Raw genomic sequence first — 25,879 nt, 5'->3', positions numbered from 1 at the left:
GCTCATGGTAGTTCACCTTAGACTACAAGGAGGTAGAGTCTGCCTGCTGTTATCATATTCAATAGCTAACAAAGGCAAAGACTTTTATACACCAGAGTTCTGTTGCCAAATGACCAATAGAATGACAACCGTTCTACAAGAGAACAAGAGATTTGAGCAAGGTCTTTGCAGTTTTTTTGGGGCTGAAGAATTGAAACTCAGTCAGATGTTCTATAAAGGAACATCAGGATAAGAGTATGAGGTATAACCTGCAGTTTTCCAGGTCGGCCTTCTAGGACCATCTCTTCATTTTTAGCACTAGATGAAGAATTAAAAATACTTCAACTGGACATTTCATAAGGTAATGACAGACACCTGCTGATGGTCAACCTTTCAGTAGCTTGGCAGCATTATTCAGAAACATGCTATATGACTCAGACATCAGTGAAACATTCAGAGATAGAGATGAAAAGAATCTTAGTTTCTACTGGCAATGTTTAACCTGACTTGCCACCAGACAAAGAGTTGAGACATTAGTACAGACAGAGCAAACAAAGGTAACAAAGATTTCAATACCACTGTCCCTTGGAAGTATGTACACATACATGTTTTAAACTATTACTTTTCTATCAAATAATGAATATTTAGCCAAATCTCATCATACTAGCAAAATTGTTAAGTGTTCTGCTAATTAAAATACAAAATACAAATAAGATTAGGAAGACATTAAAATCTAAGCTTACTTTTGTGAGAAATCCTTGAGATCCTGCAAAATAGTAACTTTTAGTGGAGCCTGTCGTTTGATGTAGATCTTGGGGAGTGGGACACACACTTCCAGCAGCCGGATTGGAGAGTAGCTGAGAAGGCAATACAACAGCTTGTAACAAGACCCACACCACACAGTACCAGTTCTACAACATAGTGAGGTTTGAGGCCCTTATATGAAAATGGCCACTGTCAATGTGTCTAGGGCTTTAGTTACTTTTAGTAGGAATAACACTGTTCATTCTCCCAGGCAAGAAGTAAAACCACAAATCATACTGCAAAACCAAAATTCTGAAAGCATGTGGAATTAGATAGGGAAAAGCATTTCCATTCTGTATCATGAACAGGAACCATCCAGTCTTGGAACACTGCCCACCACAGCTAGGACAGTGATGACACCCACAAAGCCCTCTGCAAGCCAGCACACAATCCTGCACTTGTGGTTATAATACAGTTATGCTATCCCATGCTATACTCACAGTGAAGGACAGAACTGATGAATCCTTACTAGAGCCACATGCTTCATACAGTACCAGAGAGAGAAGGAAGGTTTTAGCAGTGGAACTCACCTGAAAGATGCCACCATCTGATTATAGGAGAAATACTGGTGATAGTCGTGGTGAATGGAATGCCCACAAGGCTCTGCGTTGGCCCTTCGAGTGTACTGGTACCCATAGAACCTCAGCTCAAGGTATTTTGCAAAAGACATAGACCAAGAGTCATTGGAAAGGGGAACAACTGGTGTCACCTGAAAAATTGAAAGGCAAGCATCTAAATTTCATCCTTCAAACAAGATTAAGGAGAGGATAATCCAGGCAGCAATCTAGTGTTTCTAGTACCAGAAGCAACCACGACCCTGAAATCTACTTAACAACAAAGATAGCATTTATGCATAGCTAAGGCCAACACATAATTAAAATAAATCTGTTAAACAACTGCTAGCTGATGATGAAAGGTGCTAAGCTGGGGGAGTCCAAACATACTGCTGATGAAGCTTATTTCTGGGATGCTATTTCTCTGTATAGAGTCAATTTCCAGCAACCCAGCCAGCAGCAGGGCCATATCATGTACTTTTCCCTAGCGGTTCTGCAGCTACAAATGCGTTGGTACTGCTTTGCAGTGCATTTCAACTTCAGAAGTGCTTGCCTACAAGCTTAGAGCAGACACTTGACACACACTTAACAACCTCAACCACATAAGTGTTTACATGAGCACACAAAAATAAAAGGTTACAGAGCAGCTGTATACACAGCAACACAGGGCTTGCTGTCAGCAACTGCGTCAACCTCCTGCAGGCATCTGTACATCCAACACCCACGTCTAAGGCAGCCTAAGTAGGTGACCTGAGTCATCCATATGGGTAATTCAGATGTTTTGCATTTCAGGTACTGCATGAATCTTTTTTCATTATGTTTTATTCTCATCTCTTTGAAGGCTCTTCATGTTTAGCTAGACATGAGTATACAGTTAGCAATGTTTTCTTAGCTAAATTACAGAACAGGTTCCAGATAATACACAATCTTACTATCTTGTGGGCTTTTTAAAGCCATTTAATATTTCTCTAATGAAGATGTTACTTTTTAATGACTACTAAAGGAACTCCAGACATCACATTGACGCAATGTAGGCTGTTCAGTGCACAGCAGATCAAAGAACAGCAAGTGGTTTCAGCCAATTACTATGCCAGCAGGTCTTAGTGTCTGCCCTTTCTCATATGCTCATAAAGATTCACTGCAAGGGACCATACTCTTCACCTCTAAGTGAGAAACTCCATTTTTTCTGCTTAGATCTATCCTCTCAGAGTCAGTTTTGACACTTTCTAACAAGACTACCTCACACAAGATTTTTCACCCTCAAGGGCCCCAGTTCTAAAAAGAGAATTTGTAGGTAACATGAGAACATATGTACCAGTAACAGGTTTTCTGCCAGTTTAGCCAGAGCTCCAGGCATGAGTACTTTCTCAAAAATGCTGCCTTTCCCTACAAAGCCAATCACAACAAGAGTACTAAACTGGAATAGCAATGATTCTGAAGTCCACATGCTTACCTGTTTGCATAGTCTGCACCAGGAGTAAGTAAGGATGGTGTGCTGGTACCCAGGCACGGGGGAGTCCAGCTCCTTCAACACGATCTGCACACAGCCCTGCCCATGAACAAAGCGACGGATGTGGTGCACCATTGGTGTTTCACAGAACATGCTGGGGCATTGGTAGGAAGGCCTGACAGAGAGAAATAGAAACATCCATGAATGATCATGTACCAGGCACTGCTGAAGAACTGATTCAATACGACTTTTAATATCCTGGTACTATTTATCTTCACTGTAAAAGTCTTTTCTAAGCCTGTAGTGAAAGGTGTATCTGCAGAGCAATTTAGAAGGAGCATGTAGTGAAGTTCCATCAACAGCAATGGCTGTGTAGGTCCCAAAAGCAGTGACTGGGTACTGGTTGCTATCACCTTTTTACAATGAGTCACTTTCTACCAATATATTCTGTATAAGGACCAAGGCACTTGTGGAAGTCCTTGGCACCAAATTAAAAGACTGCTTTGGTAGTGTACCCAAGCAAATACTACCAAGGACAAAGATGTGACAAAGAGTCTTAAAATGGCAATGTTTCAGTTCCTTAAGAAAATGGTAAGCAACACACTGTCATAGAACTTCTTTGAACAGTAAGCCCCATGACCTTTATTTGGATGGGGTTTTTTAAGTCACAGAAGAAAGACTAATACCAGAAAAATAAAAACTGAATTGTTGAGGTACCAAAGCCAGATAAGATATTCTTCAAAACCAGAAAGGGCCTGAAAAAGCTGAGATTCTCCTTGCTCAAGTGAAAAAATAAATAATTTTAGTTACTGAAACTATGGAGATTGAGAAGGATTCACTTTAGCAGACACTACCTAATGAGCAGAGAGAAGCAGGAATTTAAAACTGGACAGCGAAGCTCCTTCTCACTGATCACCACAAGGAGAAATATTTGTTCCTCCAGCAGGCTGAACATTGAGGGCCTTCTGCTACTGCAAGTGGCCAATGGAGAGAACAGAGTAAGGCTTGTCTTTTGAGCAGGATACCTATCCAGCTTCACTGCCTGCTGAGACTCTGCACGGGGTTGTGACAGCACCAGTTATTACAGAAACATAACAACTTGCACCTCTTTAAGATGAAATAAATGACACAGTACTTTTCCAGGACTCAAAGTGTTCTGGACCATTTACATTGGCCGCCTTGCACATATGACAAAGCCTTACTCTGAGACACTAAATGAATCAGTAGTATTAGCCAACACTCGTATGACCTTTTAAAGAGGAACCTCAGAAAACTGTGACCAGAACAGTTGCTTGTCTTGAAAAGCAGACAGCTGGAATACATGTTCAGGCTCTAAATTTGGCCCTCAAACTAACTGCTACAGAAAGGGCTATGTGAACACATAAGTTTATAAACTTTGTTTCATAATCTGTTTCACTTCCTCATGAAGGGAAGAAGGACAGGGCCAAAATAGGAAAGCAATGGATGTATTTGCTTGTAACAAGTGAGCATGAGGGAATTAGAATAAATTCCTCCTTACCTGAAACAGTAGCGCTCCAGAAAAATCCCTAAAGTTAGGTCATTTTTCCCATAGAACTCCATGGTCACAATCCTAAAGCAGAGAAAGAAAAGCTTTAGAGACTGGATGTCATCACCATTAGCTGTGCAGTGGCCTTTAGGAGCACAGATCTACACCCACTGCTGGCTTGTTTACAGCCCCGTATAACTTCAAAGATTTTTTTTTCCACCTGACTACCCTTCCTAGATCCCTGCTGTCAGGTTTGCTAATAATGAGATCAAAGTCCTACTAGAACAACTTTAAACTTGACATTTAAAAGTCCAATACAACTCAACTGCACTTCTGAAGATTATTTCCAAAATATCTAGGCACAGAAGTCTAAACATCCTTAAGCTTCAAGCACTAATGTTTAAACAGCTACAAAAAAGGGTACATCCAGAACATGAAAAAAGTCTCAAGAAATCCTTATTCTTCTAGCATATTTAATAGCAACTTTACTTTCCCCAGAACCTGAGGTGATCAAGCCATTTAAATTGTGTATCAGTTTAAATGTCATAATTCAGATATCCCCAACTTCACTAATTTACATCCTCTCATTGTTGCTGCTTAGTGAGCATATCACCATCATCTTTGGTTCATTTCTAAGCTTTTACAGGAACTTTAGACCGTTCCCTGTTAGAGGGCCATCTCTTTATTTTCACCTAAGTTAAACGATTAAAATCACCTAGGCTAATGATTGAACACCAAGACCTGTCCTGTTTAGTAGAGATAAAAGTGTGTCATAAGTTGCATACAATTAGCAAATTACAGCCCCCTAAGCTGGAAATAAAGCTCTTAATACTGACAACTATAGTACGATAAAGATAGCAATATATTCCAATGCCACTGTTGGATAATACAATCTATAAGTATTCCCAGATTCTCACAAGGTTCCCTTTTGGGCTTAGACATTGCCCTGTGTCCATTTACACTAACTCTTCTCCACAAGACTGCATGCAGTGCTGCCCACACAGAACATTACTCTGCAGTGAAACACCAACTCAAGCATTTAGGTTTCAGGCTGGCCTTTCTCATTCATGCCTTGGGTATTACAGAGGTCGTGCAATACTGCTGGAGATTCACCTGACCAGGCAAGACAAAAGTCTTTTGGCAAAAGTTCCTGTTACAGGATGAGCACAACCTACCAAGGAAAGCACAACCTCCTCAAAGAAATACTGCCATGAGGCAGGCACTGACTCTGACTTTAGGAAGGAAAGAATAGCAACTATCCAAGCTGTAGAGGAGTAGTTTTTATACCAGGGGCTAACACAGGCACTTGGAGCATTGCTGGACTGAGCAGAAGAGCTGCTGAAGAGAACACAGAGCCTCTGATGGTTTACTGGACTCAGGCAATCCACCTAGTAGAGAGAAAACAACTCATTCAGTGGTTACAGACACCTCCATTCACACACAACTTCTGTTGACAAAATTCTATTCTAGTAATTTTATTCAAAGACAAGTATCTGCTTTCTCCTTTTGAACAGATGAACTTGGCATTATCTCCCAGACTCAGGTAAACCTGTACTATGTATAATTGCTAAGTGCCATTTTTAGAACAACATCACTTGTAAGGACACCAATGAACATGCACATATTTCTGTGGAAATTACGCCAAGAGAAACAGAAAACAACAAAGGCCCCATGACAAACATCCAGAGTCTCTAAATTACTGTATGATGTAGGATATCTTGGATTCAAAACTCTGCCAATATATTATACTTCAGTTACTCATTCAGGCTATAGAAAGATTTCCATCTTTCTATTCTCTGGGAAGAGATGTACCACACTGTTCTTGGAACAGAGCTGTTTTCCCTTCCACACCCTACAAAACTATGATGTTACCAAATACTTGTCTTTGATCACTGAGTAAATTTTAAACAGCATCAGCCAGTCTGATCCAGAGCAAGGGCTACTCTTACAGTTTGTAAGATTATGGCTTGTAAAGCTACAGAGATCTACATTTAAGTGCCAATTAAAAAGTGACTTCTGCTCATGAACACAAGGGCTGATTGGCTCAGGAACCAAAATGTTGACTGTTTCAACAGATCAGTTCTGCTAATCTTGTTCACAGACATTCTTCCTAAACAGCTCACAATTCAAGGAAGTCCCAAGATCTCCTTTGCCTCAGATCCAAGTTGGTTACTTACATGGCAGTTTACCAAAACTTTGATATTTTTATTACAAACACATACTCCCTTGCTTTGAAATCTCAAATAAGATTCCTTTCCATTATGTGATTCTCACTTTTCTTCAGACCACCCAAACTTTCACAATCAATCAAGTACTTCAATGTAATTACAGCCTACTGCTGTTTCCATGACATAAAGCCCTCTGAAAATGAAAGTACATTTCTACAAATAACCAAATACAAGGAGCAAGGAAGCTCAGTTTAAGAAACTTTTTAAGGTTTGCTCCCTCTTCATGGACTCATTTTCAGAAACCAGTTAGGTACAGCCCAGTCAAACAGGCAAAACTGATTCTGGGCTGACTTTGTGCATTTCTCAGAGACATTTTGCAGTCTCTTGTTCTGAATGATTGCAGAGTACCACAATCTAAAATGGAGTTATGGCCCAGTCAAAAAAACAAAACCAAAAAAACCATAATGAAACAGAAAGAAACAGACAAAAAACAACCCCTGTGATTTAATATGAGATCCACAGCTTCTCTCTACCATGAGAAACTGATGCAACTTGAGTTTTGAGCAGCACAACTCAATCTTACCTTATGGGACCATGAGGATTCACTCTGAGCCAGTCCCTTCTCCTCCTCTTCAGTTCTGCTCCCAGTTTTTCCAGTAGGGACACTAGACACATCCTTATTTTGGGCAAAAGGATCTGTGCTTTTCTGTAGTATCCTCCCTCCTCTGGCCCGATAGTCAGCCAGCATTCTGGCTAAGCTCTGGCTATCACGTAGATGCTCTGCTATTCTAGTATTGACCAACTCATGAGAAGGTAAGATTTGGATAGCCTTGGCTTGGACGCTCCCATTCCTCCCTTGTAGTCCAGAGAAATCCCGCAACAATTGCTTCTTCCTTCTGCTCTCCAACTCCTTGTATTCCTTATTGAGGAGAGGAGACCAATAAACTTGTTCAGGAAAGTATTCCCGGGCAGGGCATCTCATGCCTTTTTCAGTCAAAAGGAATGGTTCACGGAACATCAGCACTGGGGAAATGCAGAGAATGACATCTTTCAGCTCCTGCTTAAATGCTGCAGAGTAAGTTTTGAGACGATCCTCAGACGAAGTTACCTCTTCTGTGACATATAAACCAGTATCATCCTGGAGAGGGTCTCTGAAGACTCTCATCTGACTCTTGGATTCCTGTAAATCATCTGCCTGTGGAAGAGGCTCTAGTGCCTGGTTATCCAGAGCGGCCAAGTGCTGGTCCATGCCATGGAGGGGCAGTGGGGATGTTTCAGGTATTGCATGAGGTACAGAGCTGAGCACTGCAAATGGTGACTCCACTTTGTGGTGCTCTTGCTGCTTGGAGGACACCGTTTCCAGCTGACTGTTCTCTTGGTCACCTCTGTCAAATACACCCCTTGGTTCAGGCAAACTGACCTCATCAGCGGACACTGATTCAGAGATTACAGGCAGCTTTTCAGAGGCTAGTTCAATGTCTTTGACTGCTGTGCTGAAGTCCTCACCATTGAAGAGGTTCTGTTGTTCATTTTCATCTCCTGGCTCCTCAATAAGGGAGTGAAAGGAAGTGTTTTTGGTGAGAGTAGGGGGCATGGCAAACTCATCCATAAGAAATGAAATTTCCAGCTGGGAATGATAAGCCACACAGACCATGAAGATCAGGATCTCCTTCACACGAGCCAGCTCGTACTCTGCAGCACCACACAACTTGATAGTGCAACCCAGGTGCTGGGGACACCCTTCAAAGAACATCAGGGGTTTTGTCTGATCTAGAAATAAAACATGGGAGTTAGGATGACAACTACAGTTAATCTGCTTTTAGATACCTCACACACCCAAGAGACTGTAAAGGAGACTAAGAGCAAGTAATATGGGTAGCTGCAAAAATTCATATTACTGTACTGAAATAACTTATTTATTAAGAAACAAAAAAAAGCAAAAAAGCATTGGCTATAAATCTTCTCCTGTTTTTATTAAACAAGCCATTATAAAGTCAAAGTGAAGGCCATGTGGAACATCCTGACCTAAACAGAGTATTCTAAGACCATTGTAGACTCTGCACCAGTAGGCAAAAGAATCACTTCCCTTCCAGGCACATTTATTCATCCTTACAAGTCAAAAGCCTATGACATTCTGTGGACAATTAAAGGCTGGAAGGGGCAATGAGGAAGTGGAAAGGAAATTGTTCGAGGACAGATTTGATTGAATTTGGAGCAACTTGGTCTAGTGGAAGGTCTAGTTCCTGCCATGGCAGAGGAGCTAGAACTAAGTGATTTTTAAGGCCTCTTCCAAATGAAACCTTTCTACGATTCTATGAAGAGATGCAAAGACTGCATCTCCACAAAGATCTGCATCCACAGCATTATGTGTGCCAGCACCACTGGTAACCTGTCAAGCAGCATTTCTTCCTTCCTTTGTAGACTCCCACTGCCTAGGGGAGTTACAGAGAAAAAGGAACCTTTCTTAAAGGTGCACAAGGACTGGACATGGGGAAGTGTGCACAACTTGCAGCAAGGCAAATTTTGATTGGATTTGTTAAGGTAGAACCAGATAATCTTTTGAAGTCCCTTCCAACAAAGGCTGTTCTATGATTCTCTAACTTCAATGCAGAAAAGTTCTTTACAGTGAGGATGGTGCCCAGACAGATGACCGAAATCTCCACTCTGTAATCTTTTCAAGAGTTGACTGACAAAAGAAATCTGATACTGCATTGAAATTAATCCTTCCTGTTTTTAACAGGAAGTTGGACTAGACAAACTACAGACTTCTTGGGAAGAGAAAAAACAGCTTGGAAGAAAGAAATCAGTCTAATTAAAAACTACAGAGTGTTTTTTCTTAGTAAGATCATACTTTACACAGGCAGTTCACTGTAGTTACAAGAAGTAAAAGAAATAAAATGATACATGTAGTACTCATACATGAGCAGAATGATACACGATCACAACAGTTCAAATCTATTTAAAAAGGAGCAAAGCATTCATCCTTTCACACACATAGGCTAAGGCACATCAAGTTTTACTCACCATTGGGCAACTGAAAAACTTGCATATAAAATTTATGACAGGTCCCCAGCTGTGGTTTGGTCAGCAGTTGATCCATTGACATCACTAAGTCCCCCTGAGTCATCCGGCTTACCCGGTCTAACACTTGCTGTAAAATTGGAAAGAGCAGTAAGAATCTGCAATGCAAAGAGGACACTGGCATCCTTATCTTGCTCTTAACAAATCTAAACCAATGCAATCCATAAAACTTCTCACTGAGATGCAAACTCTGAGTTAAACCCAGTCCCACAAACCCATATCCCAATATACAAAAACCTTAGAAACACAGTTGGGTAAATAATTCTGGTGAGATTGTACCCTGCCTAGAACTTCTCACTTGACTAGATCCAGATACCTCCAGGAGGTACAGTGCAGTCAGCATAATGCTGGCTCTGCCAGGAGCTCAGCCAAGCCCCACAGCTATCTCTGTTTGGCTGTCTGTACCCTGCCTCACAGGGACAGAGGCTCTCTGGCAATAGCTGAGGACCCACACATGATTTGCTATAAATGGTTATCAAAGTCCAAACTCTCCAGATTCCCCTGTCTTACCTTTCTGGAAAAGAACATTTGGTTAGAGAAGAAAATAAGACAAGTCTTGGCTTTCTGCAGGGAGTTTGCTACAAGGAATCATTAGAAATCTACCACAAGGCCAAGTCTAACTCTGATCAGAAATGCTCACCGGCTTGACATTGATGACCAGAGTGATTCCATGCTCCAAGAGCATATCCTGGGCAATTCTGGACACAGTCTTCTCAACAAGGACCAAATTGGGCTGGACATCAACTATCCGCTGTACGTAGTTCTTCAAGAACTCCCTTTCCTGCAGACAGGAACAAAGTATAGCACTGAACCACTGCAAACCCATCTGGAAAATAAACCCACTTTAATGCTTACTATCATTTCTCACTTTGTTTACATACTATGTCCTTTCCTATGAAACAGGGAAAAAGAGCTATCCAGAAAACACCATCAGTAGTCCATTGTGAACATTCTCCTACTCCTACAGCACAACACTAGTTTATCAGTAGTATTTTATAAGCATTTCATAAAGAAAAGGTGTGTGTACTTCAGAGTTTTCGTCTTTAAGGCACATCCCTACTCAGAGGGGCAGGGCACCTGTTCTAAAGTGACATTTTCTAGTTCATCAGGTTGGTGGCTGTTCCATTTTTTCAAGCCTGACAAAAAATAACATGGGTGTGACCTAACCCTAACCTACATTAACTTTTCAAGTATTTTTTCACACACCTAAACCTTATCTAGCTCTAATACTGTATAAGGAACTTACAGTTCAGAAGGTCTCAATAAAAAGAAAGTTTTCTAAAATGCTGTATTGAGAGAATCAAAAGCTCACATGTTCTCAGGACATGTAACTTGAGGACAAAAACCCTCATTGCAAGGCTACAAATTTGTACTATATTTACTGCAGCAGCTCTCTTAGCAAGCTTACTAGAAGAGGAAAGTTCTTTCTTTTCTATGCAATCTCACTCATTGAACTTCACCTTACACACTGAAAAAATTTGCACTGGTCATGGTTTTGTTGGGGTTATTTTAACCAAGAACAAAAGCATACACTCACCTGAAGTACTATAGGCTCTATGCAGGTAAACTTTGTTTCTTCTCGATAGAGGTACTCAATTGAGCACTTTAGCAGAAGAATTCTGGGATTTTTTAAGCAAGAGTTCATCTAAAAAAGACACAAAAATAGTTAAAACAAAAATACAAATACCCAGAGAGGAAGAAGTACACAAGAAAAAGAGACAGACTTCCAATGGTTGGTCCCTGCTACCCCCACCTCCCGTTAAAGTGTCTCTGCTATCCCCCACTGCAGACCCAACTACACATTCTTCCTTCTTCTGAAGTTGTAACACCCAGTTGTTGGAATTTCATAGGTACTGTCCATAAGCAGGCAATGCTAGAGAGGATTTCCAGTCCCTGCTAAGAGCCCCAAAGTCTTGATACACTTGATTCATGCAGTTCACTTCTATCTTGCCCTTCTGCCTAAAGACCCATTTTACTATACTATTATAAGTCACAACCACAAATGCCTTTTTCTGCCTAAAAGTTGGGATAGTTATTAGATGCCTCATGCTGTAGTAGGGATGGAAAGGTTTTTCTATACCTGCATGAGGAGAGTTTCTCCCCTAAAATCTCTGAGCTAGAAAACAAAACAGCTTGGAAAATAAATGCTTTAAAAGCCATAAAAGCCATTCTTTTTGGGGGCTCAAAGCAGAGAAAGCTCACAAACCTCCAAGGTGGTAAGAGAAGCTTCCTGGCACAAAAAGCAAGCCAGAGCACCCTTGTTTCCACAGCGTGCATTACAGTAAGATTAATCAAGCTGCATTACCTTTTTGTGTGCCACATTTTTAGTGCAAACAAATCCATTCACCACCATGGAGTCAAATTTCTTCCACCAGGGATCTAACAAAGCAAAGAACATTTTTAGAACTGTCATACACTCCCACATCTTGTAGTGCAGTAAAGCTAATACACAGAATACCTCTTGTAGGTGATGTACAAACTTCAGCTACACCCTCAATTACCAGATGAAAGATCAGATACAGTCATGATGGACACATAAGTCTTCCCCTTTAAAACCTGACAAACTTAGGACAACATGAAAACTAGTACTGGGTTCTAGGATTTCTACACCCCTCCCAAGAGATGCTTATTTGTTAAACCAGTTTACTTCAGCACATGACAAGGGAACCTAATTTGGATAGGCCATGAGAAGCACATAGCTTTGCACATGCCACTTCTATTAGCAACAAAAAAAAATGTAAGCAAAGGGAGGAAAAAATATAAAATAAAGAAAGAAAAACAAAAACCCTCTACCTACCAATTGAACACATCAAACAGTTGATTGACTGGTGTGCCTGCAGTAACAGGCAATCTCAGGCATAATAAGCAGCATGAAACAGTTTTCTGAATAATATGTTTCAGAGGACATTCATATTACCAGCATGTGAAAATAGCAGACAGCTATGAAGAGCTTTCAGCTCTGAACAACTGCTCTTTGAACTGGAGTTTCAGGAGCAGCAGGAACAAGCAGTGCTGCCTGAAGAGATGCCACAGAATTACCACCAGAATCATAAGGCTCTCCTCAAATCTCATATGGCTTTCAAACAAGAGTACTGCTGAGGTGAATTTGGCCAAAGAAAACTAAGCCCAAATCTTCAGTCCTCAGTCACACAACTCCTTGGATGCTATTTTCACATCAGACTCTCAGAAGGAAGTTTGCATGGCAGAACTCCAGACCTACAGTTCAACAGTGTCAACACTGGGCCATCTGGCAGAACTGGATATACCATTCCATAACAATCAAGTTTTGCTCTTGAAGAAAGTCATTGTACTTGGCATGGGAGGAGTTGAATACTCCATAATGGATAGGTACAGGGCAACAGATTGCTGCACCATGTCCTGCAAGCTACTTATCCAGCATTTGGTATATCTCCAAGAGCAAAACAAGCAGAAACCAAAAAATGAACCAAGTAACTACAGAGGTGGTGTTACTCTTTGCTACCTTCTGCAGCCCACAGCCTGAAAGAAGAGGTCAGCCCCAGCGCATTAAAGCACTTTGCACAGCATGCCAAGTTCCCTCTGTGCAACTTTTTCCAAATCCCACCTCATCCAAAGGCCAGGCAATCCAATTACAGTACTGAATATGCTGGGGGCAGTGGAAAGGGGACTATTCTCTTCAAACAAGGTGTACTGCCAACAGCTGGACCCTTTTGTTTCCCTACATCCACTGCTTGAAACTTACTTTTTTGATGTGGACAAACTGGCGGATATCCATGTCATCATCTCTCTTCTTGACATCCGGCCGTACCGTTTGAACTACCTGGCAGACCACGGGAACAATAATGTCTCTCCAGGACAGTGACAGGGACTCATTGTAGAGAAGCTGCTGAAGCAGTGCCATCATGTGGTTGTGATTAGCAGACCTATAAAAAAGGCAAAATAAATAGATTTCTCATTAAAAAAATATAAAAATACAGTGCAATGATTAGCTGAAGTAAATTTCTTAACATTTACAATGTAGAAGTTCTCTGAAGAAACAGTTGCCTAGAATGTTCTACAGTCAGCTTTGGTCCTGTACTCTATATATAAACAACACAAGATTAAAAAAACCAACCAAAATACATGTAAAAATGCTGTGTCCTTAATGCAAATTATTTCCTTGTATTGCCTACTGTAGCTCAAGTCCCACTGAAAGTTGGTGGAATAGAGGGGCTTCAGAAATTGTTACTCAAGATATGCAAATTCCTTTTTCTACATGTTTCTTACAGCAGCCTTTCCATGGCTTGTTTCTCCCCATTCTCTTCTCTCAGCAGATCCAGATTGCTGTGGTGCCAGCCTAGGGGTGTGAATAAGAGCTCTTTGGACTTCTCCTCCACCCTCCTGTTGAATAACGACTCTGCAAGAGACAAACAAACATTGTTAATGTAAGGTCACAGATGAATGCTTGTCTTTCTGAAAGGCTGCTTCAAAAAGGAAAGAATTTACTAAGACATAAGTCTTAGTAAGTACTGAGTTTAAGGTAGATGTCAAGTTCCTCAGTATGAGGGTGACTGACACTTTCAATTACTATATTGTGTCGTAACACCTTAGAACTGTTCTCTGTTTTGCAGTACCAAAATTAGAGGTTACTTCAGCACAGTCCGTGCTTTGAAAGAGTTACTGGGTTATTTCCTGCACAGTTATTATGATATTATAGAGGCAAATAATAAACTTCCACATTGGCTGACAATATTATAAGTCATTCATTTATACTAGTAGTGTATAAATGTTCTTCAAGCAAGTATGTAAGCCTTCAGAGATAAAGCTTAAAACTCCTCAGTGTTAAGCAAAATCTAGACAATAGCAATCCAAGGAGGACTACTGAAGAAAAAGACTCCTAAAAAATAACAAATAACTTCTTCCAGATGCTTCACGTACAAAATTAGCTGTGTAGAAGATTAATAGAACCTACATTGATTTCCTCCTTCCTTCTGCAAAAGCTCAGTTAAAAACTAAACATCGGTTTAATCCAAGACTTTATTTTTCAGGCTAGACAGACACTGGGGTTTCTCCCTTATTTCCTCCTCTTCTGAGGGCACCAAAATCAATAGCATTAACTGGGAAGAATAAAAAAGCCCATAAGTGCATCTGGCCACAATACCGGAAAGCATGTGGGTTTAAAAACTCATAAGTGCATGCAGTGGCCTTTCATTTCAGAGGCAGTGACTATGGTGGTGATGACAAGAAACCCAGAAAGATTTAAGAGAAGAAGCTTTAAGCTACTCTGTAGAAATGCAATTAATTGTATCACATCTTCATTTGCTTGCACAGGAAGTTAAAAATCGGTTACATAAATTTGTTGGTGTAGAAACTGTAAACAAACTTCTCGCTACAGTCATTTTTTAAAAAAGTGAAAGCTTTTCATTGAGGCTTTTTGAATGCAGGAATCTGAGAAGTGAAAGAAATTTAAGCTTGAAAGTGCATTCAAAAAAGTCAAAGTATAGTTTATACGTCAGTTTTGCCACAAATAAGTTCAGATTTACTGTCAAGTAAATATTTTGAAAGGGTCAGTGCTTTATTAGAGGAGTATTAAGGAATTTCCATCATTATATTAAAAAAACACATAGCAGCAATTGAAGTTTTTCCTTACCTTTAATGAAAGCGTCACTTATAGAGAACATCTGCTGCCCTCCGTTTTCAGGATTCAAGTACTCTGAAAGAAGGAGAGAAGAGGGATATAGGTGGAGACAAAAAAAAAAAGGACAGGTTACACTGGTGTGGCCATATAATTATAATGCACACACCCACACCAGAAGAAGCAGCATTACTCATCCAAGTGTTTAGTCACCAATTTAGCAACAGCTTGCTGAGTGGTTAAGACAAGAATATCATCTCATTCTTGTTCTATCAAAAATTCTACAATGACAAGAAAACAGTGCTTACTAACGTGAAGAAACAAAACAAACAAAGTAGACACGAGCCAAGACTGAACTAAGAGTGCATTTTCTACCTGACACAGACCACCCTTTTCTAGACCTGAACACAAATATGTTAAGATGTGATCAAACACCATGGGAATGGCCTCCTCACTCAGGTCTAAAAATGCAGCTTCAGAAACCATTTTGGTCACTCACTCCATTGAACCATCTCAGACTGAGGGAGAGACCAGCCATAAGGTTTATCATATACAGTGCAAAAACAAGACAGCCTGCCTTTCAAGAGCTGAAAATCTCAAGTCCAGAACAGGTCAAAGTGTTTTGAGGAATCCATACTGACAGAGATGAACTCCCAGAAACAAAGCAGAGCAAGAGACAGATCACTTTACACATTGGAAATACAGTTAGAGCCTGCTGCTAATAATGCCACGGTTGTGGGTTCAATCCCTGTATGCACCATTCACCTAAAAAGGTGGATTTGATGGGTCCCTTCCAATTCAGAACATTCTGTGATATCTGTGAAACAGGATGAAGCTCCACCTACTACCCTCATTTAGCTTGTAAGATCTTAATCTTTCATGCTGGGTACAAAAAGCTTGTTTTTTTTCCAGAAGCCATTACTTCTTGTGCCTTTAGTTGGCTCCTCACTTATACAAAAAGGGACTCTACAATAAGAAAACAAGAGCAGTAGCCCAACTGTTTATACAGCACAACTACCTGAAGCCCAAAGGCAAGCCTTTATCATCTTTCCTGACAATGCTCCAGACCCATCACAAGCAGAACACAAAGCCAGGCTGCTTCAGACACCGACAGAAAGCAACAGAAAGCTGACAGAACATAAACAGTCACAAGGCTCTGAGCAGCAGTACTCAGGAGACCCCTTTCATGCCACCATTTTAAATATCTGAGCTTGTTTGCAAACAGATACTCAATAGAGGATAAGTGAACCAAAGAGAAGTTACAAGCCTCCTTTGTAGATTCCTGGTTATTTGAGATCCCTTTCATCTCTTGCTTGGTTTAAGAGTTCAGCATTACAATAAACTACTGCTTTATAAAAGCTGGCCCACCCCCAGCATTCATTCACTCACTGACTATCTAGAGAAAGCCTCATCATGCTCTACCTACACAAGAGCATGTATACTAGCACCTCCATCCCTCTCCCTCTTGCAACAGCCTCAGGGCATCAGTTCTTACTGTAAACACACTTAAATTAGGTCTGGCAAGCCAAAGCACAAGTTATCCCCAGCTGAAACCTAACCTTAGCTATGCTGTGGACAGACACAGGTAGCACCTCCAAGTCACTTCTAGATTTGTAATGATCTAGGTTCTTTCATCTAGGTGATTTTTAAGGTCCCTTACAACCCAAACCACTTTATTATTCTTTTCAATACAACTTCAGCTCCCATAACTTCACTTCTGATTGGTTCCCAGGGGAAGTTCCTGACAAGGTAAGATACCATACCCCTTCTTAGCTCAGACAGATAACGTAAGTGTGAGTCTGAGATGGTTTAGGGGGGCTAACACGCACATTTCTTACCTCACATCATCCCTACATGCATCATGCTCCACAAAATGAGGAAGGAGGACGGGGAAATGTTCCTGTAGCTCATTTTATAACCTGAAAACCCAAGCACTTTCTCAAAAGAAGAACCAAAAGGGCTCCTAGCAACAGCACACCGAGTCCTGGCAAGCAACACTTAAAAGGAATTGCATATGGTTACTCAAATCATCTTCTCTTTCCCCCTCCTAACTACTTTCAAGCATCAAAATTACCCAAAATACCTGGTACCATGATCACAAATATCTGTCTGGAAAGGTGTTTATAAAATATAATTTCGCACACTGTTAACTGCATCTCTTCAAAAACAGCAACTAAACCCCATATATAAAATTTATCATGTAATCTCCTCTCCTAATTTAAATGCAGAAAATAATCTTACTTTGTTTCCCCTTCTGATACATACTATGTCTTTAGGCAGATGATACTACAAATGAGTCACTATTCTCAGCTAACTTGGAGTCACCCAAATTTCATGGAAACACACCAGACATTAGTCAGCCTGTAACACCACAAGAAGTTCTGCCATTAGAGTATATACAAACCACTCTGTGCTCAATCACAGCTGGTGGATACATCACGGCCCTTGCTTCAAAGCAGCTGACCTCTGTGACTCTGGGAAATTGCATATTCCTTAATCATTTGAGAAACCCACAAAGTGCTTAGATCAAAGTCTGACCTGAACTTCCAGCACTTGATGTTTTCTATTGACAGTCCTCTCCACAATGCAATTACTGGAATTTACACGGTCCTAAGGAAACTAAATTACAGCTTCAAAAGGAAGGTGGGAGGGATCTTCAGTTTCACTTCATTATTTCAAAGGAAGTCAAGTCACTGTCACCCAGTCGAAGGACAAGAGACAACTCCAACACAATCAAGCTAAATAAGTGTGTCCATAACAGTCACAAGGAAGTTACTGATGCTGACAGTGGCAAACACCTCATGTCACTGATTAACTACAGAACTCTGGCCTTAAAATAACCACCTATTTTACACAAATGCTTAACTATCCAGTTTTGTCTGTCTAATCACTGTGATATTCTAGCATCTTAGATGGCATCTTTTCTTGAATATAGCCAGGATAATCAGAAAAACAAGGTGAAAGTCTTCATATTAACTTTATTATATAAAGCCTCTGACTTTAATATTTACAGAGCCAAGTTTTAGAAGTCATGTATTTCACTACCCTAAGCACTACAGCATTCATGGTAGAATTTTGTCCCTCCTCGCTACCCACAAAGTTTCAGTCTGTCTATTGCCAAGAAGTGTTTCTTGCTCTTCAAGATATTGTCACTCATTTTAATTTGTTGCTTCCTGGTTAGGTCTTTTCTCTAGAGATTCCCATGCCAGGAGTTATAAAATTCACAAACAAAATAAAAAAGGTTCACTAACTTCTCTGTATTTGCAGATACAGATTTTTCAAAAAGCTGCAGGATACCTACCTATCCACAGTGCATTTCCATGATAATTCCACCCTATCCCAGTTCTGGGCCTATTACTGGTACTATCACCTCAAGGGAAATCCATTCTCTTGGAAGAAATTGCTACCAGTTTTCTACTGCCAATTACACTCCTACAGAATAACCTGGTTAAGAGACCACAAGTTTCAGGAACATATACCAAACACCAGCAGAGATTCACCAAGGACATCAGAGTGCTGCCAGCATACACAATTCAAAGGCAGAAGTCTTTATCTTTTCAGTCCCCTCTCCACTTGCCTTTTCCACTGATCTTCTCTGAGCTCTCCACTATTAAAAGCTTTCTCACAAGAACTCACAAGAGTTCTGCTCTGAGCAGCCTTGATTTGGTCAACAGTTTCCAAGAGCAAGAGGCTCTCTTACATTTCCCCTTCATTATGTACTGCTCCTTGTATAAAGAGATAAAGACTGAAATATGTCTGAAACCAGACAAACAGACCCTACAAGTCCTTTAACATTTGGCAGAGCCAAACTTACTATTGCCTACTTTACTGTCATCACACACTGGAAAAAAAACCTGCTACAGCTGCAAATTCCTTGGATACAGCAGCACACCTGGGCCTGTTTCAAGCTCATTTAATCCAGCACCCCTCCTTCCAAAAACGAATTCTTTGGTATATCTGCCTCTCAGCTTTCCTTCCCTGTAGATGCATTAGCTTTTCATCTGATTAGGGCATCAGCTGGAAACAAATTGAAAGGAACCAATAATGAGCTGGTATCAGTAGTGCTGACAACCCACTTTTGGATCATCTGACATCAACTCAAACTTTTGAAACTGTTCTGCTTTTCTCTTTGGCAGAAAACAAGCAATTAGAATTCCTTCCTTCTAGACATATTTTTAGCAAATAACAAAAGGTGACTACAGTAGGCATGAATAAATGTCCCCTCTAATTTGTCTCATTCTGCCTCACATGTCTAGCACACTTGGAAAGTCAGCTATGACTGCTTCTCCTCCCTCACTGTCTTCAGAGACCATTTCAGTTTCAGAATATGCCATCTCTATGCAAGCTCAAGGCTGCTGTTCCATTCTGATTCATAGCAACACGAGATCTGTTAGACTTTATAGAAGAATGAATTAATTAAGAGTGCAAATTATTTAACATTGGATCATCTTTTAAAGTCAGAAGCACTGAAAGGGTGGGGTGAAACAATAATTAAGAAACTACTTAGAAGCCACCAAAGAAACAAGTCTACAAAGCTGATGTAGCCTTATGTAAAGAAGCAGAGCAAAGACAGCCACTACTACCCAACATGTAAAGCAAATAAATATACTAGACCCAAGCCAGTGGCAAGCCTCAGTTTCAGACAGGCCTTGAATCATTTAGAGAATGCAGTTGTCAACATGCAGGCACATTATTTCTTCCATAAAGATGTTGCTTATAGAGTCTTTCAATTTAGTACTTCTTTAGGGGAAAATCCTTTCAAAAGCAGCCTCCAACACCAAGTATTTGATTTCTTCCTACTTAAGTGGATGATCTCTTTTGAAGAAATATTATGTATATGGATTAAGTTAGGCCTTCTTGTTTATCAGTAAGATTCTTCTGGAAAATGTAAGCTTATTAAGGTACAATTTTACGTCAGCACAGAACTCTTCCAAGTTAATCTTGTTCTTTTGTTCTCTGGGGTTTTATTTCTTGCTTGCTGTTTTAAGTTCCATCTCCAACTGTAGAGTCACGTATCAAACTGGTTTATGTGTGGATTATTTTTCCACCCCAGTTAGCCAGAACATAGGTGGATCTGTCTATTATGCATGGGCAAGAGACTTTGCATCAATGGCAAAGAGAAAGTCACAGGGGAAGTTACACACTCTGCAGAGAAGGCATTTCAACAGGTCTATTGAGCCTCCTCAGAGGTGAGCACACCAAAACTGCAAGCAAGTGCCAGTTAAATATCATATTTTCCCCTCTGTAAGACAGCCATGTAAGCAGTGTCCAAATAAGTCAGTAATATTAGGGCCAGCTCTCCATCATGTGCAACTCCAGCTGCTGACTACCTCGTACCTTTTTGGTCGGCAGGGTGAGGGGGCACATGTGGGTACTTGGAGTGCTTCTTGATATGGAAGTTGACGTTGTCCAGCTCCACGTTCAGGCTGATGGAGGCGGCCGAATCACTGTCCATTGTGGACTGGAAGCTGCTGACTGAAGTGCGCTTGCTAGGGCTGGCGGAGTCTTTTAGCGTTGGGTGAGGGGGAAGATACAGGGGAGGAGAAGGGTTCAAATGGGTATTATGAGGGTACCAGAGAGGAGAAAAATTGTCTTTAATACATAAAGACCAGTGTGCAATAATACAGGAATACAGTAATTTCATATCTCTAATCTTTTCTTCATGTGGGCATGCTGACATACTGGACATTCTTTAGTGTACTACTATAGGGCCTAAATCAAGCAGAAGTCTGCCTGGGAAACAGAAGGCAGCAATTTACATACTTTTCCTTCATTAAAAGTATGAAGCTTTACCAGTTTCACTAAATTCAAACTACTGTATCCATTGTGAGAAAGTAGAAGACTAGATAGGCTATAGCTCTCTTAGATCCTTACGGCCCCAAGCGCACACACAGAAACACACACAGATAAAGCAAGACATGGTTAAACTACCAAGTCCTGAAGGACTGGGGACAACAGGGGAGAAGGCACAGTGAGAATAAGACTCAGGTGAAACTTACTGGCTGAGTTGTCTTCCCCTTCATCAACAATTTGCTCGTTGTCACTGTCATCAAACTTGATGTCTTTGAACCAGGATGGCTCAGAGTGGCCCTCTACAGAGTTCACAGAGTCACTGTCTGGAGATGGGGTTTCTGAGAACTCTGTGCTCTAGAAGACAAGGAAGGGAAAAAAATTATTTAAGTGCAACTCTGCTGAAATATTAAGCAGCCTGCCACAAGTGAAGGTCAGGCATTTTAAAATCAGAGGACACTCTCAGTGGGCTGAGCCAAGTTAGTCATAGAGTTACCCCCTTTGGTGTGAAGTAGGAATTCTTTGGGACAAGAAACAAGTACTTCTTTACAATTCCCAGTCTCTGCCTACACTCTCCTTCTAAACAAATTGTGACTACGTGGCACTAAAGGACAAGTTTATTATACTGCACATTTTCTGTCATCACATCCAGGTAAGCAGCTTTGAAAGCTTGCTGTCTCCAGCCAAGGCAGGTGACAGCCTTATCCTTCACCCAGAAACCAACATGCACAGCTTTTGGTGGAGCCTAATTCTAAGTTACTGGAGCAATTCTTTAACCGACCAATGTAGCCCCAAGAGTTTCAATCCAAGATGGACTCTAGCTGGGCCTACTGTGTCAAAGCAAGGACTGGCCAGATTGTCAGAGAACCTGGAGACTACCTACGTAATTTCCATCAGCCTTCTTCATGCCTCCAAGCACCTCAAAACAAAGTTATCATCATCATGCATTTGGCTGCAGTGAGCGCAGCAAGCAACTGAGTGAACAACATCATTTCTCCAGACTCTTGTCCAGAAGAACTGAGATCAGACAGTGCTTCCAGCTGATGAGAACAAGAAATTACTTTAAACATATAACATAAGCATCTTACAAATAGAGATGCATAGGGACTTGCTAGTTGAGAGCAAGTTTTTACCAGGACACTGAGACAGCTGACTAGTTGAGGTATCAGATGAACCCCAGAGCAATCTCAAGGGAAGTCATGTGACTGTATCCATATGATTGAAATGCATGAGGCAGACAAATGCTACTGGCTGCAATCCTTCTGTCTGGAGTCCATGGGACAGCTAAGCCACTCGTCATTGTAAGAAGCTGAAGAACATGAAAGGCTCTTCACTGAAACTGAATGTTTTCAGCTAAGAGAGGCTACAGAGCTATCTTGTTCAAGCTAAAAAACCCAATACAATCTCTCAGGCCAGTGACTGCTCTTACCCCTCATTAGATTTGATTCCAGTGAAGTACAGTAGGACAGAATCTCTGGTCACTAGTTCCTGCCTCCCCTCAGGTAACTAGTCCTGGTTGGGAGGCATGAAAAAGACCTCATCCCAAACTTGGATCATGTGGCTAAGGTACTGAATTCCTTATTACTCCATCACTGGAGATCAGAAGAAGGTTACCAATACAATATATCTAAAATATCCATTTGGAATTTTTTTAAGGAATTTTGAAACAGAAGATCACCAATGTGTCTCCATCACCAGTAAGTGCACACAGATTCTAGATTCTGCACATGACAACATAGCTGCCACAGGCACAGACTGTGCCACCTTGAGGCCTCTGTGGAAGATGTCCACCACGAGAGGCCTGGCCTTTCCCTCACTTTAAGTAGCACCACATGTAACATCTCATTCTCCACAGAGGGCAGCCCCAAAGCTTTCTGGGCAAATGAAATTTCCTTAGGCTTCAACCCATTAAGGAAAAAGGCCTGCCCCCCTACTTTCTGTACAGGAGACCTGATTTAGAAAACATACTACAGCTGTTGAGAACAGGATTAGAAAATATTCTAGTCAACAGCCAAATCCCAGAAGAACAGTATCTTTCAGCTTTCCCACTCCTTTTACCTGCAACGGTCTGTAGAGAGCATATTCATCTCTGAAGAGCTGATCATGATGACTGACACATTCCAGCCAACGTCCATCAACCAGTGCCTGTCCTATGGCAATGGCCTGGACCCTGGAAGTATAATAGAGATGGTTTTCTGTGTTTTGCTCTAAACACATATGGTTTATGATACAAGCACACTACAAAAGGGAAGAGTCATTTTGCTATGCACTATTTGACCTGTTGGTATTCCATTCCCATGTTTAACAGACACTATTTACAGTACTGTGGTGAGGCAGTGTACTAATTCATGCATGGAGTGTACTAATTCATGCATGGAGCTAAATAAAGAGACTGCCAGTACTCTGAACTCAGCTGAGGTATCCCAGCATATGATTAAGACATGTTGTTTGTGCTCCTCCAGTATTGTTGAGTTATGTATACTGATCATCTCTGTGAGAGGACTGTTGCTCTACACTTAAGAACCATCTCCACTTTATCCCATTATCATATAATTAAATACACAAGATTGTTTATATTCACCTACATGGTTAAGAGTCTGCCAGCTCCACTGAAAATTTAGCTATCAAACACTATTAGTGATCTCTGATCCCAGAGGCACACGTGCTCTTTGGAGCAGCAGTGAACACTTTTGGACAATTTCTGTAATACATGCACTGTTCTCCATATGAGTAGTACTTGTCCCACAGCTACCTCGCGTACTGGTTTCCAAACCAGACAGCCTCCCGTGCCCTGTTGTTTGGGGGCACACGGAGTCAGAATGGAACCTACTCTGGAGTAGGCAGTAAAGGGGAGATTTGAGCTTTCTCTCTCATCTCTCTGCAAAAGGGCCCATCTCTGCAGTCTAAGGTACCCTACATCAGCTCAAACTCACAACCTCCTCTCATACAGAAAGAGGACACCTACTGTCCTAAAGCATCAGGGTTACCTCGTGGTTATGTGCCCATTTCTCATGAGCCAGTTGACCAGCTCTTTTCCCACAATGCAGTTGGGATGTGTCCGCAGCCAGTAGCGATGGTCTTGAAATTCCATACCACTGTTATGATGGCAGATTTTCTTCCACAGATCTTTCAGCTGGACTGAGTCCTGACAGGGAGATGTGCAAATTAATTACCAGCCTAATCTCAGCACTGGTTCCAAAGCCATCAACCCAGGCCTTCAGATCAGCTTCTAGATCGAAAGCCCTCCATAAACAGGCACAGAATCTAAGCCATTCAACATAACCTATGCAAAAGTGCAAACAGAAATAACAGACAGATATAAAACCAGCTCCTTATTTCCTTCCATTCATATCCAGTTGAGAACAATACAAAAACCAAAGTGAGAGATACAGTGGTTTTGATGAGGCAACCTTTTGTACTGCCTGCAGAATACTTATGTCCTCACTACCTGTCCCCTTGCACCCACTCTTAAACTCAGGAGGTGTAAGCAAACACAGAGGACATCATCCTTGGCAAGACAGTTTTTCTATATTATCTGTGCTCAACCCAGGCATTGTGAACATATTAGTCCAATATCAAGATCAGATATAAAGCAAGTACTTAACACAGCAATGTTCACTGCTAAGATACTATCTCATATTGAGGATCTAGTTTTGTATTGTCCAGCATTTATGAAGCTTTTTTAGGCACTGCTAGCTTATGAAGCTCCTTTAGGCATTGTTAGCTTTGGCCACTAAGAAAAAAACATGTGTATTCCTCCCAACTCAAATAACCATTTTTGAATCTGTGACTCTCTTCCCCTCACCACATGGAACACATCAGTCTATACCTAGAACTTATTTTGGAGCCTGCTAAACATGTGCACCAACTCTTCTGTAGGCTGTGCTCCATCCAAACTGAGCTGTTTTCCTGTCCCTAGCCACTTTTGTCTTCCCATATGTACCCTCAGTTAGCACAGCACAAGCCATTACTGCAGGTGGAAACTGGGATCTGGAACTATTTTGACCAAGCAGCACACCACCCCAAGGTGTGGAGAAGAGATACTGCAGCTCACTTTCCCAAATGCCTCATTTATTCTATTTTTGTGTAACAGAATTTTAATTACATTTTAACTGGTTTCAGCTCTCCAATTAACTGTCACATTATTGCATTTTCCAAAGGGTGCCTCGAGGCTCAGGAGCTATGCTCCATTTTATTGCTGGACTGGCTTTCTGCTTTCAGTTCCAGCAGTGGCTGTTCTGGGTATTCCCCTAAAACCAATGTCAGCAGCTCCCCTTCCATACCACCTATGGAGTCAAATGGATCAGTACCAGAACACAACAGGATCACACAATTTGATGCAACTGGAGTCTCCACAGTTCAGCTGTCTTGAACTGGTGAATACAGTAAACTGAAGAAATTGGCAGAACAAAGAAAATCCTTCCAACTCAAGGATTTTGACCTCTAGTTCACTGAAGTGTGTGCTTATCCCAGTGTACATACAACCTTCTCTACCTTTATTTCATGAACAAAGTTCATTAGTCTTCTGAATGGACTAGGTTAGGCTTTAAATCAACTCCTGACAGAGGGTCAACTCCACACAGTAAGGGTATTAAACAAACAGTAGGAATGCATAGAAAATCCTTCATTAATTGACACTGTCTTCTGCTCTTACATGAATAAAATAGTACCAGCCCTCTTCTTCCTCAAGAAAGAAAATAGACCAAAAAAAAAATCAAACAACTTGAAGACAAAGAGCCCCGAGACTTGAACATCTTGCTTCAAGTTGCATTCACAGAGGTCTGAATTTCCTTATTCCCACATTAACATACATCTGTGAAGCTGAGTGGTATAAAAACATGCCTTAAATATGTTTCTCCCTCAGGTGATTATCCATTTACTCAGGAACTAGGAAAAGAGTTTTGCAACTAAACAGGAGTTAGTGTTTCTACACCCTCAGGCACACTTGAATGC

The 25,879-nt window shown here is 41.0% G+C and overlaps 1 protein-coding gene across 2 annotated transcripts in view; it reads right to left on the bottom strand.

The window, feature by feature from the left end:
* PIKFYVE (phosphoinositide kinase, FYVE-type zinc finger containing) overlaps positions 1-25,879 on the bottom strand; it is a 62,601-nt gene that overhangs the window by 17,267 nt on the left and 19,455 nt on the right. The window contains exons 8-24 of one of the 2 annotated variants that reach the window (XM_036386572.2): positions 23,914-24,071; positions 22,985-23,096; positions 21,136-21,283; positions 20,474-20,641; positions 15,152-15,214; positions 13,789-13,918; positions 13,261-13,445; positions 11,849-11,922; positions 11,081-11,188; positions 10,184-10,324; positions 9,487-9,613; positions 7,046-8,232; positions 5,582-5,682; positions 4,307-4,378; positions 2,791-2,962; positions 1,314-1,492; positions 723-836 (exon numbers count right to left, since the gene is read on the bottom strand). In XM_036386572.2, the coding sequence (XP_036242465.2) occupies positions 723-836; positions 1,314-1,492; positions 2,791-2,962; positions 4,307-4,378; positions 5,582-5,682; positions 7,046-8,232; positions 9,487-9,613; positions 10,184-10,324; positions 11,081-11,188; positions 11,849-11,922; positions 13,261-13,445; positions 13,789-13,918; positions 15,152-15,214; positions 20,474-20,641; positions 21,136-21,283; positions 22,985-23,096; positions 23,914-24,071 (3,239 nt within the window). Of the gene's footprint in view, positions 1-722; positions 837-1,313; positions 1,493-2,790; positions 2,963-4,306; positions 4,379-5,581; positions 5,683-7,045; positions 8,233-9,486; positions 9,614-10,183; positions 10,325-11,080; positions 11,189-11,848; positions 11,923-13,260; positions 13,446-13,788; positions 13,919-15,151; positions 15,215-20,462; positions 20,642-21,135; positions 21,284-22,984; positions 23,097-23,913; positions 24,072-25,879 lie in introns of those variants that run through there. The other variant, XM_054515410.1, reaches the window with a different exon arrangement.

This window comes from Molothrus ater, chromosome 7 (assembly GCF_012460135.2).
Source record: "Molothrus ater isolate BHLD 08-10-18 breed brown headed cowbird chromosome 7, BPBGC_Mater_1.1, whole genome shotgun sequence".
In the NCBI taxonomy this organism is placed as follows: Eukaryota; Metazoa; Chordata; class Aves; order Passeriformes; family Icteridae; genus Molothrus; species Molothrus ater.
This window is presented reverse-complemented; position numbering and strand designations above follow the sequence as displayed.